The sequence below is a fragment of the Cebus imitator genome, unplaced genomic scaffold (assembly GCF_001604975.1).
Source record: "Cebus imitator isolate Cc_AM_T3 unplaced genomic scaffold, Cebus_imitator-1.0 Scaffold300, whole genome shotgun sequence".
Taxonomy (NCBI): Eukaryota; Metazoa; Chordata; class Mammalia; order Primates; family Cebidae; genus Cebus; species Cebus imitator.
In genome coordinates, this window is record NW_016107615.1 from 952,714 (window position 1) to 969,910 (window position 17,197).

The 17,197-nt window shown below is 35.4% G+C and overlaps 1 protein-coding gene across 5 annotated transcripts in view; it reads left to right on the forward strand.

The window, feature by feature from the left end:
* The window catches only part of NAALADL2 (N-acetylated alpha-linked acidic dipeptidase like 2), a 1,349,309-nt gene that overhangs the window by 796,192 nt on the left and 535,920 nt on the right, over positions 1-17,197 (forward strand). For all 5 annotated transcript variants that reach the window (XM_017502844.2, XM_037729372.1, XM_017502843.2 and 2 more), the window contains one exon: positions 12,288-12,407. In XM_017502844.2, coding sequence (XP_017358333.1) covers positions 12,288-12,407 — 120 coding nt within the window. The remainder of the gene's footprint in view (positions 1-12,287; positions 12,408-17,197) is intronic.

Sequence of the window (17,197 nt, forward strand, 5' to 3'; positions counted from 1 at the left end):
AATGGGAAGGTAAAGTTACCTTCTCAACAGAACTAATGGAAAATCAAGAGGTAAGTTATTTTTAAAACTTCTCTCAAGTTATTTGTGAAATACAAACCTTCCTGGGATACTTGTGGCTCCTGGAACATTTTGCAAAATAGCTGTGGACCTCCCTTCTGCCCCTCAAGCAACTGGGACTGAGTGGCTCACAAGCCTTCTGCCTGAACTTTCCACACAGCTGTCATATCTCTCATTGTCCTCCACCCAAACCATAGAAGAGATGATTGAGTTTCACAGTTTCATTCCAGGACCTTTAGCTCTGGAGCAATCAGCTAGCACTGTTCTTGACTATTTGTTTTGTGTCTTATAATAGTTTTATTCCCAGTTCACTTCAGGAAAACACAATAAATATGTTAAATGTGGGAAAACTGATAAAGTTGCAGAAACTCTCATGATCCGTTATTAGGGACTTCCGTGGTAATATCAGTGAAGTAAGGCTAACCTCTTTTATACTAATTTATTTTGTTCATTCTCATGTTGAGAAAGCGTAGTCTAGATTCACTTTCTCTATACCTTTTTTTTTTTTCCCCTAGGATTTATCAAGCAAATGGGTCAAATAGTTTTAGTCTATGAACACTACATCTTCTTTGTGATAAATGTTGAACAACCAACCACCTTGCTGAGCTACACATTAGCTCAGGTTTAGAACCTAACTGTTGTTCTTTCTTTCATTGGTAGATTTTCAAAATTTTATCCTTATCTAACCCCATCCCTATAAAAAAATGAATAATTTCCTATTTCAAGATTCACTAGTCATGTTTTACTCCTCAGTATGTGTGCCATCTCTGTTTCATTTGGTACAGTTCCTCATTCCTTTAAGGACTGTGTACTTACTACTGCCTAGTTATTCCCAGCAGTGGCTCACGCCTTTAATCCCTTTGGGAGGCTAAAGGCAGTTGAATCGCGAGGTCAGGAGTTCGAGACCAGCCTGAACAACGTGGTGAAACCCCGTCTCTACTAAAAAAATACAAAAATTTTCTGGGTGTGATGGTGAGGGCCTGTAATCCCAGCTACTCATGAGGCTGAGGCAGGAGAATTGCTTGAGCCCAGGAGGTGGAGGTTGCAGTGAGCTGAGATTGTGCCACTGCACTCCAGCCTGGGCATCGGAGCGAGACTCTGTCTCAATAAAAAACAAATAAACAAAAAGAAGTTATTCCCCTGGTCTGCGTATGGCTTATTATCATGTGGATGTGATCTCCTTAGCAATGTCTTCCCTGACTTCCCTTATTAAAGTAATTACCCATTACCCTTTATTATATTACCTCTGTTTTATTGTCTTTGGAGTATGTCACAATTGAAAGTTTTCTGAACTGTTGATATCTTTACTTTTTTTTTATTCAACGTCTCAGCAGGAGAAAGTAAGCAGTGTGAAAGGGACCTTTTGCAACTCATTCCCTCCCTGTTTTCAGAAACCAGAATACAGTGTGACATATATTGCTGGAAAATGAAATAATTATCTCTTTAATACTCTCTTTCTTGGACTTCCATAATTCTGTTTTCTCCTATTTCTTTCTCCTACTTCTCTACATCTTTTTCATAATATCTTTTTTAAAAGATACATTTTTAGCTTTTAAAAGAACTCTCTGTACCAGTTATGTTATTTTTTAAAATGTTGACCAAATAATACAAATGAACAGCTATATAATCTCTAAGGTACGATTTATCAAATTCTGGAGAATTTTTAAAGTTTTATATTTCTTTCTGACACTCTATGGTTTTTTTGTCTAGCCTGAAATATTAGCTTAAACTGGCATTATTTTGTCTATTGACTTTGGAGAGTATAGATTTAAAATATGGAAATGGAATCCTGACAAAACTGTTTCGCTTTAGCTACATTTCTACTACAATAATTTTAACATTTTTTGTCGTTTGAATATGCATTATGTGTTAGATTGTAAAGCTGAAGACATCTTGCAAATGTATTAAACAATTACCGTATGCTTAGGCAAGTAGCAACTCCGGTTTATCTTTGTTAGTTCTGCTACTGAAGCTTAGTAACTGTGTCATTAAGCACTGCGTTTAGTATATCACTGTAGCAAATATTTTCTTTTAAGCAAGTGTACATATTGCAGTAAAGAAGAAGTGATAAAATTGAGAAGCCATCCCTTTATCTGGTTCTTTACCACAAAGACAGCAAAATTGATTGTGTAGCTCTGCTTACTGAATTCAGCAGGGATACCCCAGTCTCGTCCACTAGCTAGTGTCCCTTCTAATTGATTGGAAGTCCATTTTAACCGATTAGAACTCATGCTGTATTCGTTACTAAATATTTTAAATATCTCCCCTGCTTATGCCAACGCCTGTCTTATTGGTCTTGATTAACTGGAACACTATTTTGAGAAGGAGTTTGAAAAGGTGGTGATTGCTTAGTTATGTCTGCCACGGGAGTGGGGGAAGGCAATGTTGGTTTTCATGCTCCAGTGCATTGTGATCTTCATGATAACGGCCATGATGGAAAGCCCTTGAGTGAACTTGAAAAGGGAATAGTAATATAATTTTAACAATCTTTGAATTTTAAAATCTTCATAAATACTAAGATGCTAATGATTTTTAGAAAGAAGGTAAACATGGGCGATCACTGTGTTTTACAAGTTTTTAAGAAACATAGCACTTTAAAGTGGATGAAAAGCTAGATTATACACGATAGTAAATTTCTAAAGCAGAAACTTGTTTTTAGATGAGCAGTCCTCGTGATAGTATTGTGCTTTGTCATTATCAGAGATGCTTGGGTTTATCATTTCTGAACTTGAGTAGAAAATTACTGTTTTAGTGAAAGCAGGCTTTTCAAACATTTTGCACATTCGGAGTCTCTCTTAGAGAACTAGAAGGGCTCAGAGTGATTGATTTGGTTGAAAATGTCAAGTCTGAAAGGCTTCAATGCATTAATCATTTCATAAGCGTTAATAATTTTTGCTACCTCAAGTTGGAGAAGAAACATGGCACTGGAATGTTCCCCAGTGTGTGGAGCTCCAGCCGCCCACAGGTACCAGGGACATTTTCCTGACCTAGTTACTTTTAATTCTTGTTTCATTAATTTTCTTTAATTGATTGTAGGGAATGATAATTCTGCTTTTCTTTTGGAAGTTACTCTTCCATTGCTTCTGCTCAGAGCAGTTTTTCTGTTCCTATATAAATAAGAATGCAACTTTACAAAAGTCTCGTGCTCCTAAAGCACACATATAGCCCACTTGGTGATGTCTTTAAACATCTTTACTGCTGATGATATTAGGAGAAAGCAAGAGAAAAGTTATGACTATCCTAAAAGTCTCACATTTTTAGTTCTATTGCAATGAATGTAAAAATTATCTTTTTTGCCTTTGCCAGAACTCTTGTGGTCTCAAGAGTTACAGGGGATGAGGAGTATGAACTTTTGGGGTATGAAATTTCCTAGCTGGTAATTCCATAAATAATTCTCTACCTGGTAATTCCATGTTTTGCTTGGACCATGTAATGTATTAGACATTGTTTCTTTTAGACACAATGTTTTATCCTGACATAAACTGTTAAAGCCACTAATCATTTAACTGGTTTTTATTTACTGTTGACATCACACTCTTTTAAATGCTTAGGATAAATCAGTGAGGAGAACAAAGATCCTCGGCTCTGGTGAAATGTAAACATCGTATAAAGAAGAGACAATCAGCATAAGAAGAAAGTAAATTATGTGTGTGTACACACACAGACACACACACACACACATACATACCACATACATATTACACACAAATAAATGTATTTAGCTAATTATTTAGTTAGACATCGAAGCATGCTGTGGAAAAATAAAAGCACACTAAGGCAAAGTGATGGTGCTGTTTTAGGGTGGGGTGATTGTAGTATTGAAGAGGGTGTTTATAGTTGGCATAATAGGGTAGATGAAATTTGAAAGAAGACCTGAAAATGGCCAAATAGTGAGTCAAATGAATCTGCAAAAAAGGGTGTATTTCTAATAAGAAAGAACAGCTAAAGCTAAGACCCCATGGGACATGTACAGCTGCAGCCAGCTGCTGTAGTTGCTCTACGGACAGAGTGGAGAGTAATAGTAGGACCATTGACATAATTTGTGGACTCAATGTAAAACGAAAATGCAGAATGCCTTGTTTGGAAATTATTAAGAATTTCAAGATGATGACAGCAGAGCCTTAAACCAAGCAGGGAGCCTTTTGAAGCACAACCCTTGTGCAACTGCACAGGTCACAAACCTCTGAGGCCAGCCCTGGTAGAATAGCTGAAATCATGGGGCAGTATGAAGAGAAGATCATGCAGGGCATAATAGGCTATGTAAGAATTTTGATTTTTATCATCATCCATCGTGGGTCCCCATGATCTATTCATTGTTCTATCTCAAAACCTTCATTTCATTAATGAGGACACTGAGATCCAGAAAAGTTCACTTACTAACCTATGGTTGGACTGCTATGTTTTTATAGAATCAGATTTGTGCCATCTGCTTAATCCTCAAAAGGGCCGCTGTGTGTCAATTTACTTTCTATTGCCTTCTCTACCATGCCTATTTTCTCTTTGACAAAGAAAGAATCGATAACATTGTGATGTCAAATTATATGGGCACAAGTCTGGATTCTAGAGTCAGGCTGTTTATCTTTGATTACTGCTGTACTATTTACTAGCTCTGTGGCTGTGAAAATGTTACTTAACATCTCCTTGCCTTGATTTCTTCATTTGTCAGAAAGGGGTGATTCTTTGAACTGTTGTCATGATTAAAGATGTTAATGAATGCATAATACTTATAATAGTGCTGGGTATGTAGAATGTACTCAATACAAATATTTGGTTTTGGTGGTGGCGGTGGTTCTGGATCTTTCAATAGCTGAAAAAAAAGTTTATGTATTGATTTATTATTTATTTTCTGGCACCATCTTCTAGGGAATCCCTAGCTAATTTCAACACATCTTGTCTCACTCTAGGCTCCAAATACAAATCTCTCTCTCTCTCTTCAGTAAGTGATTTAAGATACTTCTTTTTAAGTATTAACTTCTCTGTCTGAATACATACACATATTCATTCATTCATTCGTGCACTTATTTTATGTAGTTCCTACTGTGTGCCAGTAACTGTGCTTGGTGCTCGGAGCAGAAAGATCGCTGTGGCTGCTGTGTGAATGTATGAAGGGTCCCTATGTGTCTTTATCTGCATATACCGCATATGTACTTAAATATGTACTCAAATATATATCCATATAGTATTATCATATGATATTTTCCTAATCATAGTCCACCAGAAACCTAGTTGTTTTATTACCAATTCGGTCTAGATTCAATGTTTCTATCTAGTGTGATTATTGACATTTGGGTATTACAACTGAACAGGAATTAGTAATTTATCTAGTTTGGAAACAGCTGCTCCTGTTTTTTTGTGTGTGTGCATATATGAGCAAGTTGAGCTTGATCGATTTGAAAAGTTTTATTTATGTTTTCTTCATTAATAAGGCAGACGTTTTTTCTTGGCATTATACTTTATTTTCTCCCAAATTTTATTTATTACCTAAAAAAGTATTTTTATAAAATGAAATTCTAATTAAAGATTGAATCTTTCATTTGTGAAAGTTTTCATTAATGTGAAATAGAAATGCATGATTTTATTCTCATTGCCACATTTATTAAACAATTTGATACAAAATATCTTTGAATCATCTTACCCTACCTGTTTCTATAAAAGGTATAAATTTAACATCTGCATTTATTCTCTATCACTGATGATAGATATTTTTATTTTTCATTTAAATTACTTTATTGATCATAATATTTCTCCTTCACACAGGTCACATATATCTCAATGAATATAGAGTAATCTTCTGGAAACAGAAATCATTGTGTCTAAAGTTATTTTTTATTAACTTCTAAGTAGCTTTGTTTCTCCCAATATAAAAGTCTTATGTTGAGCAGAGTGAGGACTTTAGGGTACCTAAGTAATATATATTCTAGGGCCCCTCTATGGGCTGACTGTGTCTTCTTCCCCAAAATTCATCCATTGAGCCCAGACGCTCCAGTGTGACTCTATTTGCAGATAGGCCCTACAAGAAGGTAATTAAGGCTAATTGTGTAATAAGAGACACAAGAGAGTTTGCTCTTTTTCTTTCACTCTTCCTGTGTGTGTGTCTGTGTGCGTGTGTGTGTGTGTGTGTGTGTGTGTGGTGTTTACCATCTGGGGACATAGTGAGAAGCTGATTGTCCACAAGCCAGGAAGAGAGCCATTGCTAGAAACCCAGTTGGCTACCACCTTGATATTGAAGTCCTCCATAACTCAGGTAGTAAATTTGTGTTGTTTAAGCCATCCAGTCTATGGTATTTTTTTTATGGCAGCAAATTCCCAGAGATTCTGGTTTGATAGTTCTTAAATGGGACAAGGAATCTGAAATTTTAACAATAGTCATTATTCAAATAAGTTGATTTGCTGTACTTAACTCAGTGGGGCCCTCAAGAGTATCTTTCTCTAGTGGCTGCCAGATGCCCATTGTCCCTTCCAATGAAAAGACCTTCTAGAAATTGACTAGAAGCAATCTAGCACAATCCTTGAATTCTAGTCATATAAGTTGGACAACTTCTTTAATATTTCTGAGCATCATTTTCCTCATCTATAAAATGGTGACAATGGAAGTTTGCTATCTGAAGAAAATAGATTATGCTCAATGTTCCTAGCACATAATGGGGGCTCGTTAAGTCTTTTCTTTGTTTTAGTTGCAACATCTTTTCTACAAGCCTGAAGCTTGATCTGTGTAATAGGACATTTCTTCATTATAACATGGAATCCCTTTTAGCATGCTGTTGATAAACGACACCTATGTCTAACTGATTTATTTAACAGTTTACGGTACCCCTAAAAAGAAGAGCGCAACCTATGTGATTTGATTTCAGAGGAGCCGGATGAGGGAAATGAGATTTCTATGATTTTAATTTAAAATGTTTGTGATCTATGACACTCAAAAACTATAGAACCACTGAGGTACAAAGTATCACTTTTAAAAATTAACTTTTTAAAGTGTAGAGATCTTTGTCACAGCTGTGTGTACGTGGCCCACCACTCTGTTGTCAACCCAAAGCTTTGATTCTTGTTTAAACATGAAATATTATATTTTATTTCCTTTTCAATTGTTTCTGTTGTTTTCAGCTCCTTGTTCTTGGTTCAAAAATGAATGTATAGAACCTAAATTAAAAATTAACACATAGACTTTAAAATATTTCTCTCTGGTCAAAAAAATTGTAAAGCAAGAAGGAACTAAGTTGCACCTCTCAATTACTCTCTCTTATGTGCCAAGGAAATCCTCATTAGAAAAACTGTGGTATGCACAGAATGGATAGCTCAGGTACCTAGATTTCTGTTCGTTTGACATTTCCCATAGAGACCAGTAAGAGGTGTCTTAATCATTGGTGTTTGGTTATAAGTTAAACATAGTACTCCAACTAGCTGAGTGAACAATTTTCTAGTGTGACTGAATAAATGCAGAAAGAAGAGGTTCATTGTAGCGACAAGTATATGTGGAAAGAAATGGCTTGGCATTTTATCATATCGTTGTATATTGATTTGTGCCTCAGAAAAATTTAATGTGTTTTCCTGCAGCTGTGATGTTCAGTTTGCTTGAAGGCAAATAGAAAAGACTTTCAAAAAGGATCTAGTTTTAAGCCTTCCTTTAAAGGCAATGGATACATTTTTATCATTGCCTGCGAAACCACCAGAACATTGAGACTTATGTAATTATTGATTTTTACTGCATAAGCCAAAATAAATTGATATAATGTTGTCTGTATTGAGAAATATTTTTTGTGGGGAAAACTAAAAATTCTCTTACATGCTAAAACACTTGATTTTTTAACATGTACTATTTAGAGAAGATGAATTGAAGAGCTATTTAATCAAAATTATCATTGTTTACTCAGCCTATTGATATGTTCCAATCATGTAAACGTCTTTTGAAGAATTGGCATTTTCGTAACTGTCATACCTTTCTGATATACAGACATATCTGGATTTATTGTGCTTCACTTTAGCATGCTTCACATATACTGTGTTTTTTACAGATTGAAGATCATGGCAACCCTGCATTTAGCACGTCTGTTGGTGCCATTTTTTTCAGTACCATGTGCTCAGCTCACATCTCTATATCACATTTTGATAATTCTCACAACATTTCAAACTTTTTCATTATAGTTATATGTGCTAGAGTTACCTGTGATCAGTGATCTTTGATGTTACCATTATCCATTATTATTGTTTTGAGGTACCAGGAAATGCACCCATATAACATAGCAAACTGATTCAATAAATATTATGTGTGTTCTGACTGCTCTACCCAGCAGCATTTCCCCTCTCCCTCCCTCTCCTGGGCCTCCCTATTCTCTGAAATAAAACAATATTGAAATGAAACCAATTAAGAATCCTACAATAGGCTCTAATTGTTCCAATGAAAGGAAGAGTTACATGTCTTTCACTGTCAATAAAAAGAAATGATTAAGCTTAATAAGGAAGGCAGGTCAAAAGCCAAGACGGGCCAAAAGCTAGGTCTCTTGTGCCAAACAGCCAAGTTATGAATGCTAAGAAAAAGTCCTCGGAGGCAATTAAAAATGCTACTCCAGTGAACACATGAATAATTAGAGAGCAAAACAGCCATATTGCTGATATGAAGAAAGTCTGAGTGATTGGGATAGAAGATCAAACAAGCCACAATTTTTTTTTTTTTTAGCCAAAGCCTAATCCAGAGCAAGCCCCTAACTCTTTTAACTTGTGAAAAACTTCGAAAGATGAGGAAGCTGCAGAAGAAAACCTTGAAGCTAGCAGAGGTTGATTTGTGAGGTTTAAGAAAAGAAGCCATCTCCATCACATAAAAGTGCAGGGTGAATCAGCATGTTCTAATACACAAGCTGCAGCAAGTTATCTATAAGACCTAGCTAAGGTATTAGTGAAAGTGGCTGCCCTAAACAATAGATTTTCCATGTAGACAAAACTGCCTTAGGTTGGAGGATGATGTTACCTAGTACATTCATAACTAGAGAGAAGACGTCTAGGCTGGGCTTCAAAGCTTCAAAGGTGAGGCTGACTCTCTTGTTAGGATCTAACGCTGCTGGTGACTTGAAGTTGAAGCCAGTGCTCATTTGCCATTCTAAATGTTCTAGGGCCCTTAATAGCTATGCTAAGTCTACCCTGCTGTGCTTTAGAAATGGAACAACAAAGACTGCATAACAGTAAACATGTTTACACGTGGATTACTCAATAAAAATATTCAACCACACTATTGAGAACTACTGCTCAGAAAACAAGATTTCTTTCAAAATATTATTGTTATTTGACAATGTGCCTGGTCACCCAAGACCTCTGATGGTGATGTACAGGAGATTAATGTTGTTTTCAAGACTATTGACACAACATCCATCCTGTAACCCTTAACTCATGGAGTAATTTCAACATTCAAGTCTTATTAAATAATTTAAGAAATATATTTGTAAGATTGTAGCTGCCCCAGATAGTGATTCCTCTGATAAATCTGAGAACGTATATTGAAAATATTCTGGAAAGGATACACCATTTTAGATGCCATTTGGAACATTTGTGGTTCATGAAAGGAGGTCAAAATATCAGCACTAACAGGAGTTTGAAAGAAATTGAGTTCAACCCTCATGGCTGAGTTGGGGGGTTCAAGATTTTAAGGGGTTAACTGCAGGGGTGGTAGAAATAGCGAGAAAACTAGAATCTGAAGTTGAACCTGAAGATGTGACTAAATTGTTGTAATGTCTTGATGAAACTTGAATGGATGAAGAGTTATTTCTTATGGATGAACAAAGAAAGTGGTTTATTGAGGTGGAATCTGCTCCTAGACTCTGTCTTTCCAACTCCCAGGAACATTGTTGAAATGGCAACAAAGGATTTAGAATACTATGTAAAGTTAGTTCATTAAAGCATAGGGTTCCAGGGAATTGGCTCCAATTTCAAAGGAGTTCTACTTCGGGTAAAATGCTATCAAACAGCATGTCATGAGAGATATTTTATGAACGGAAGAGTCAGTCGATGCGGCAAACTTCACTGTTGTCTTATTTCAAAAAAAATTATAAAAGCTACACTGACCTTCAGCAACTGTGACCCTGATCAGTTAGCAGCCACCAACATGAGGCAAAATCTTTCTCTAGCAAAGAAGAAAATAAAATGAACTGAAAACTCAGATCAATATTTTTAAATTAAGGTAGGATATTTTGTTTTAGACATAATGCTATTGCACACTTAATAGACTACAATATAGTGTGAACATAAGTATTATGTGTATTGGAAAACCCAAACATTTGTGTGACTCACTTTATTGCAATATTTGCTTTATTGTGGTAGTCTGGAACTGAACTTGCAATATCTCTGACGTATGTCTGTATATACAAACTGATTTATATCTTCTCAAACAAGTAAGTTTTTTCTTAACCTCTACTACATATAAAAAAGATTTTTGTTTATATAACCAATTTAGTAATAGCTTTATTATAAGGCGCTGTCACTGAATCACAAATAATTAGTAGGTAGCTTGGAAATGAAATGGAAAATATAAGTTTTTCTCACTTTTATAATGTAATCATTAATATTATGTGATCATTTACTTAATCAGACTTTTAAAATCATATATCAACAGTTATTTATATGGTAATGGTATCAGCAAACTAAAAAAATTATATTAAAGGCACTGATTTAATCATATTTTAATATGAATAAAATTAAAATGAAAAATCATTCTGACATAAGTGCTTTTAACAATTACATTACCCTGGCAAATCCATTTGAAAGTACAGCTTAACTTTTCAGAGATAGTGTAAGATTTGTAATCATTTTGGTTCAAGAGCTACTGAGTCTGTAGCATATGCTGGACACCTGGGTGAGCATGAGTATGTAATGGGCTCTTCACCAAGGAATTTGCCTGTATTGCAAACCGAAATTGGCAGACGTGTCTAGTGAGGGCCTTAACAGAGGCAAAAACAGATTACTTTGGTAGCCAAAGTAGAGGGAGGCCATATTTGGGCAACAGAGAAATAAAATTCATCAGGTAGGTACATTTGAAATGGACTTAAGTGTATTTGTAGACTTTTTACAGATACAGATGAATGTGATGGCTAAGGAAATATTTCACATCAGAAATGTTCTCTCTAACAGATTTTCCTGTCATTTGGTGGTATTCATATGTTTCTATAGAAGCAATACTCTTTCCTCAGATGAATCTTTTATGGAAATACTATGTATAAAACTTGTTGAAGTGCATTAGTTTCAATTGAGAAGGATGGAAAGTTCCAGATCTGGATTCTACATCTTCATTTTTCCGTTGTTTACCATGGCTAACTTTTTTTAATCAGCCTCTCTGTGGATATATGCTATAATTTGAAATACCAGATTTACATTATCATATAATCACTGGAAAGCATAACAACTATTGCTTTAATAATAAATAGATATTACAGAAAGTAGGCTTGATTCATAGGAATATATGAATCTGCAGTTCAGTACTTCTCAAGGAGAAGGAAAGGATTCACTGCATGAGAAGGTTTTTATTGGAATCTCCAGAAAGGCATGAGATTTGTTTTTGCATTAACACAAGAGGACTTTTAAAAATGAGTAACAGTGAAGTTGAGTATAAGATAACTCTAGATGAATAGTGGGAAATGTGACAAAGATGATAATTTGGGGCCGTATTCTAAAGTCCTGGGTTGCTAGGCTGGCACATGCGGTTGTACAGGTTGTATTCTGCACAGCTCAAGGATTGTTCATTCAAAGCTGGCTGTTGCACAGCCTTAAATCGTGGTCATCATGAGCAGGTGTTCATGATGACCGTGGAAGTGAGGACATTGCACTTCATTTAAATAGCAGTAGAAAACTTTTGAATTTTCTTTCAAGCCTGCGAATTATATAATTACTGTTGATCCTTAAGGAAATTAATCTTCCAGTGTTTCATAAAATGGCTCATATTCCAGAAACATGAATGTAGAATATTCCAAATGTAGTCTGTTAGAAGAATAAACTGTGTTTGTAAATTTTTAGACAAGAAAAGGCAAAGCACAAATGATTCGCACATTTTCTCAAGTGCCCAGAAGAATTGTTGTACCTTGATTGAAATAGAAACGTCATGTTTATGGTAATTGGGACAGGGTAGGAGATAGAATTAATTCTATATTGAACATTACAAACTATTGTGAATAATTTTGTTATACTAGATGGACGATTGGCTATAATTCTTCCTCCAATACATTATTTTTCTTTGTTTTCTTCTCCTCTTTCAGGCTGAAGTCATTGATGTGAGTTATGGAATGACAGATGATTTAAAAAGGATTAGGAAAATGAAAAATGTAACAAATCGGATCGCACTCCTGAAATTAGGAAAATTGCCGCTGCTTTATAAGGTTCGTCTAATGGGTATTATTCAGTGGGTGGGTGAATATTTTGCCTTGTTTTGATGGAATTATATGCTTTTGTGGGCATGAGAGAGAGAGAGAGAGAGAGAAAGGAAGAAAAAGAGAGGCAGAGAGTATCACAGAAAGATGGTTTTCTACATTAGAACATTTTAAATTGAGATATTTAAGAAAAATATGTTTGTGCCCTTATTTCTATAGAGAGAAAATATCTGAAATCAGGTAACATTGAGTTCATGGGACCTCAATAAAATTGGCGTAGTCTTCATAATGGTACCTATCTGGAATGGTGAAAATGAGACCACAACATTCTTATCTTTTGACATATGTGAAACTTCTAATCTATTATCAAAATGGACTAATTACCATGTTCTCTATGTTAGACAAGTATTTAGATGATTTACACCTTTTAGTGATTATTTTGTCAACTATATAACTATAGTTACTATGCTCAGGATTTTAATTAAAATATATGCTAAGAGAAGCGGAATTTAGATTTATTTGAATAGAAGTTTATTAACACTCATCCACAAGATACATTTACATAATTAAAGCAGTTCAATCTAAGTTTCTGATGATAAACCACCACAATAGATAGGCACTACTGCTCATTCTCACTTCATTTCCTTTTTCTATTAAAAAAAAAAATTAGTGTAGTTATGTCAGCAGAACTCTCTGGTTCTGAAGATATATTGGATTTCTCCTCATTCAACCTCAAATGAGCTTTGCTAATTCCCAGGTCCAAATCATTTCCAGGAATTTCTTGACACACTCTATTAGGAAACAAGAGAGCATCCTATGTCTTTTTTTTTTTTTTTAATTATCTTCCTATCATACTCTCATTCTTAAATCAGTATCTAATAGTAGATTAGGCAGGCCGAAATTTTAAGATACTCTTGAAAATAGAATATACAATGATACTAAATTTTTGCTGGATAATTTTAACATGTATTAAATGCCTTAAAATAATCATATTTTGACCCAGAAATTCCTGTTCAATCAATGTATTCTAAAGTTGGGGTGAGGAAGAGCACACAAAGGCGATAACATAGTGACTGTGATGTGACAAAATATTAGAAATGATATATACGTCCAGTTTAGAATTAGAAATCATACTGCCTTTATACAGCTGAATATGGTATCGCAATTCAATGTAAAGGAGAATATTTAATGACATGTAAAAATCCTCATAAATCAAAAAAGTGATAAAGAGAGCATTTATAATAATTACAATACTAATGATTTTATTATTGCCTGTGAAGGTAACATTGTTAATGACATGTGCTAGATAATTTTCGAAGCCTTTTTAAAATGTATTATCATATTAATCTTCAAAATATTCATATTGCTGAGGAAGGGACTATTATTATCTTCAGTTTATAAATGATGTAAGACACAAAAAGAATAAGTGACTAGCTCAGAGACAAAGAGCTAGTGAAATGAAGCAATCAGGCTCTCAACCCAGGCAGTCTGATTTCAGATCCCAAGTCTTGAATGCATATATATACTTGTGTGTGGGGAGTGAAGCCGGGGGAGCTAGAATACATCAATAGATAATTAAGAGGTTAAATTAGAACTTTTAGCTAGGATTCCATGATAAAGACGAGTGAATATTTCAAAGTTAGCTACTAAGCATCAATATTTTAAAGGAAATAATTAAAAACAGGTTAGACTATTAAGCCTCTCACTCATATCTGAGGTAGAAAAGGTTTGGAGATTGTGGAAAGAAGATTTTATGAAGAGGAATTTTGGAGAGATTTATGATAAGTTCAACTGCAGGCCTGGTGACTGGAGCTTCAATGAAAGTACATGGAGGACTTAATGTCTATCCCCTGCAGTGTTGGGGACATGGTAGTCTGGTGTCTGATTTTATCTGAGAAACCTAAAGATGGGTTTGCTAAGCACTTAATAAATAAATGCAAAAAAGCCCCTGTATGTTGGGACTTGCCTGCATCCTGTAAGTAGAGAGCAGAAACGTATACGTGCATTTCCCATGAGTCAGACATAAGCTCATGTGATGCACAACCAGTGTGGTCTACCTTCATGCCTGTGGAAAATTGCCACTTGTAATGGTGACTCATTAAACATTGACCTGCCAGATTAAAGTTGCGTTTGTCTAGATACAGTAAATTGCAGTAGGTACTGCTTCAATTAATTCATAAATGCCCGGGAGATCCAAAGGCAGCTTTAAACATCTGTGAGCCCCACAAGGTGTGAAGCTCCCGTAGGACAGGCACAGTAACATAAGAAAAATCCTACCCATTGAACCTCTAATTTCTAAGGCTCCTCCAACACCAGATAGGTGAGAGTTATCGTTATACATGGGGAAGGAAATAATAGACCACACCCCTTCCCCAAAAGCAGACCTGAGCTGGTGGAGGGGTAAGAAGATAAAATTTTTAATGAAGAGTAGAATTTTGATCATGGTGAGACTAGGAAACCTAATTACTTATTTAAGACTGCTAACTCAAATTGATTATAGGGCTTTTTATTAACAGTAGTCAGGAATAGGAGGACAGTCCAACTTTTTATTTAGGTGTTTCAGGAATAATGAACCTCTGTTGGTATTTTTGAAAGGGTAGTGGGAAACGAAGTTCTATTGCTTTTGGTACATTATATGAACTTGCTTGTTCAGCCTACCAGTGACAAAATATGTGTGGTAGGGGCCAATTATATAACTGGTTGGATAGAATTATGGATAATTTTGACTCTTCCTTTATTCTTTTGCATTCCTAAATATTCTATAATTGTTATGTGTATGTTTTGTAAACAGAAACAGGCTTTTGAAAACTCAGGTTAAAATACAGCAATTAAAAATTTTTTTAACCCAACCTGTTATGGTGGCTCACACCTGTAATGCCAACACTCTTGGATCATGTGAGCCCAGGAGTTCAAGACCAGCCTGACCAACATGGAAAACCCTGTCTTTACCCAAAATACAAAAAATTAGCTGGGTGTGATGGTGCCCGCCTATAATTCCAACCACTGGGGAGGCTGAGGCACGAACATTGCTTGAATCCAGGAGGCAGAGGTTGCAGTGAGCCAAGATTGTGCCACTGCACTCCAGCCTGGGACACAGAATGAGATTCTGTAAAAACAGACAAATTCTAACTGTGCTCAGAGGTCGATACTCAAAATACTCAAAATTTTCACCAGTATATAATGGATAAAGCAAGTTTCTTTGTATTGGCTGCAGATAACATTTCCATTATGAAACCCTTTGGCCGTATCTACAAAGCAGTGAGTTAGGGGATTATCTGGAAGAGAGCACAGTTATAAAGATCCTGACATCATTTTCCCTGATAATTTTCCTTCTAGGCCTACTAAATAAACTTAACAAAAATTTCTATGCAGAAAGCCCCTTGAGACAGAGCCTTGCTACAAACTTGGCATTGTCTTCTAGAAAGAGGAAGCAGGTTGTCCTCTCTCAAACCTTTTAACTTCCATTCTAGCCATCTCTTCTGTTTTCCGTGGATTGTCCTGGAGATCTGGGGGGAACTCATTGCTGCTGTATCTGTGAATATACATTCACATGGTAAGAGAAAGGAAGCATGTATTAAACATAGTTATACAGCATGACTACAGCCAAATTTGCTTCAGCTGTCCATCAGATATATTCTGGAGCTGAAATTCAGAAATGAGGTAAAATGTAATTCAGTTTGGTTGAAAAAGTTAGAAGACCAGCAGACTTCCTTATGAATCATAAGAGCTAGTCATGATTCTAAATGAGCATTTGGTCAGGGAACATGCAGCTAAATGAGCAAAGAGAAGTTCATTTTATTTTGGCTGTGCAGTAGTTACTAAATCATAGTTTAAAAATGAATTTGGGAGGGAATCTCTATATCTGAGCTAGGGAGGGCAAAGGGGAACCATAATTATGATATTAAATTATTAGATTATCTCCTGAAATGAGGAGAAAAATAATCTGCAGTCAAGGAGGAGGAGAACTCATTAGTTGGATCATAAATACTAACAATGTATGTGTTAATTTAATCTCTAGGAAGAGATTAATGAGAAAATCCCCACATTGCAGGGTAGGAACTATGAACTGCAAACGGCTTTCAGAAATGTGCTGTGAAATCCACATCTTGCTGCAGAAAAAGAATCAACCAAATTCTCCAGAACTAGCCATGCTAGTTTCCTTAAGCTGCAGGCTTAGAGGAAAGGCTTTAGATTCATTTTAGCTATGTATTTATAACAGTTTATTTTATGGGAGAGTGCTTTAATTATTTAAACTTTCAGACAAAACATTTTGTCACTGTGTACCCAGATTTCTCTCAGTGACAACCGGACACATAGTAAAACAGATACCACGGACCCTCACAAATTCCCAAACCGTGGAATAGCACTCTAGTATGGAAATTAATTTTATAAAATTCAATAAAAACATTTGACTTCTTACTTAGGGCCATTTTTACCAGAAGTAATAACAAAAAACTTACTGTGTACCACAAGACAACTAGAAATCAAGTAAATCCCTCTGAAATGTGGAGGTTGGTCTATTGTCTAAATTCACGGTCATGTCTGCCTCCTGTCCTGTACAAGTCAATTTTGTTCTCAAAAAATTACAGATGATGAATATATATCTTGATTAATCATGCTACTTGTGCATAATGAAATTACATAACACATCTAAAAACTCTTGCTTCTTTTGTAAATGCAGAAATATACATCACTATCTAGTACTTTCTATAATCTACTAAGATGTTAGTAGATATTAGCTATTTTTTCATTATTCTTACATAGTTTTTTATCTTTATGATGAGAATTTTAAAGGTCCA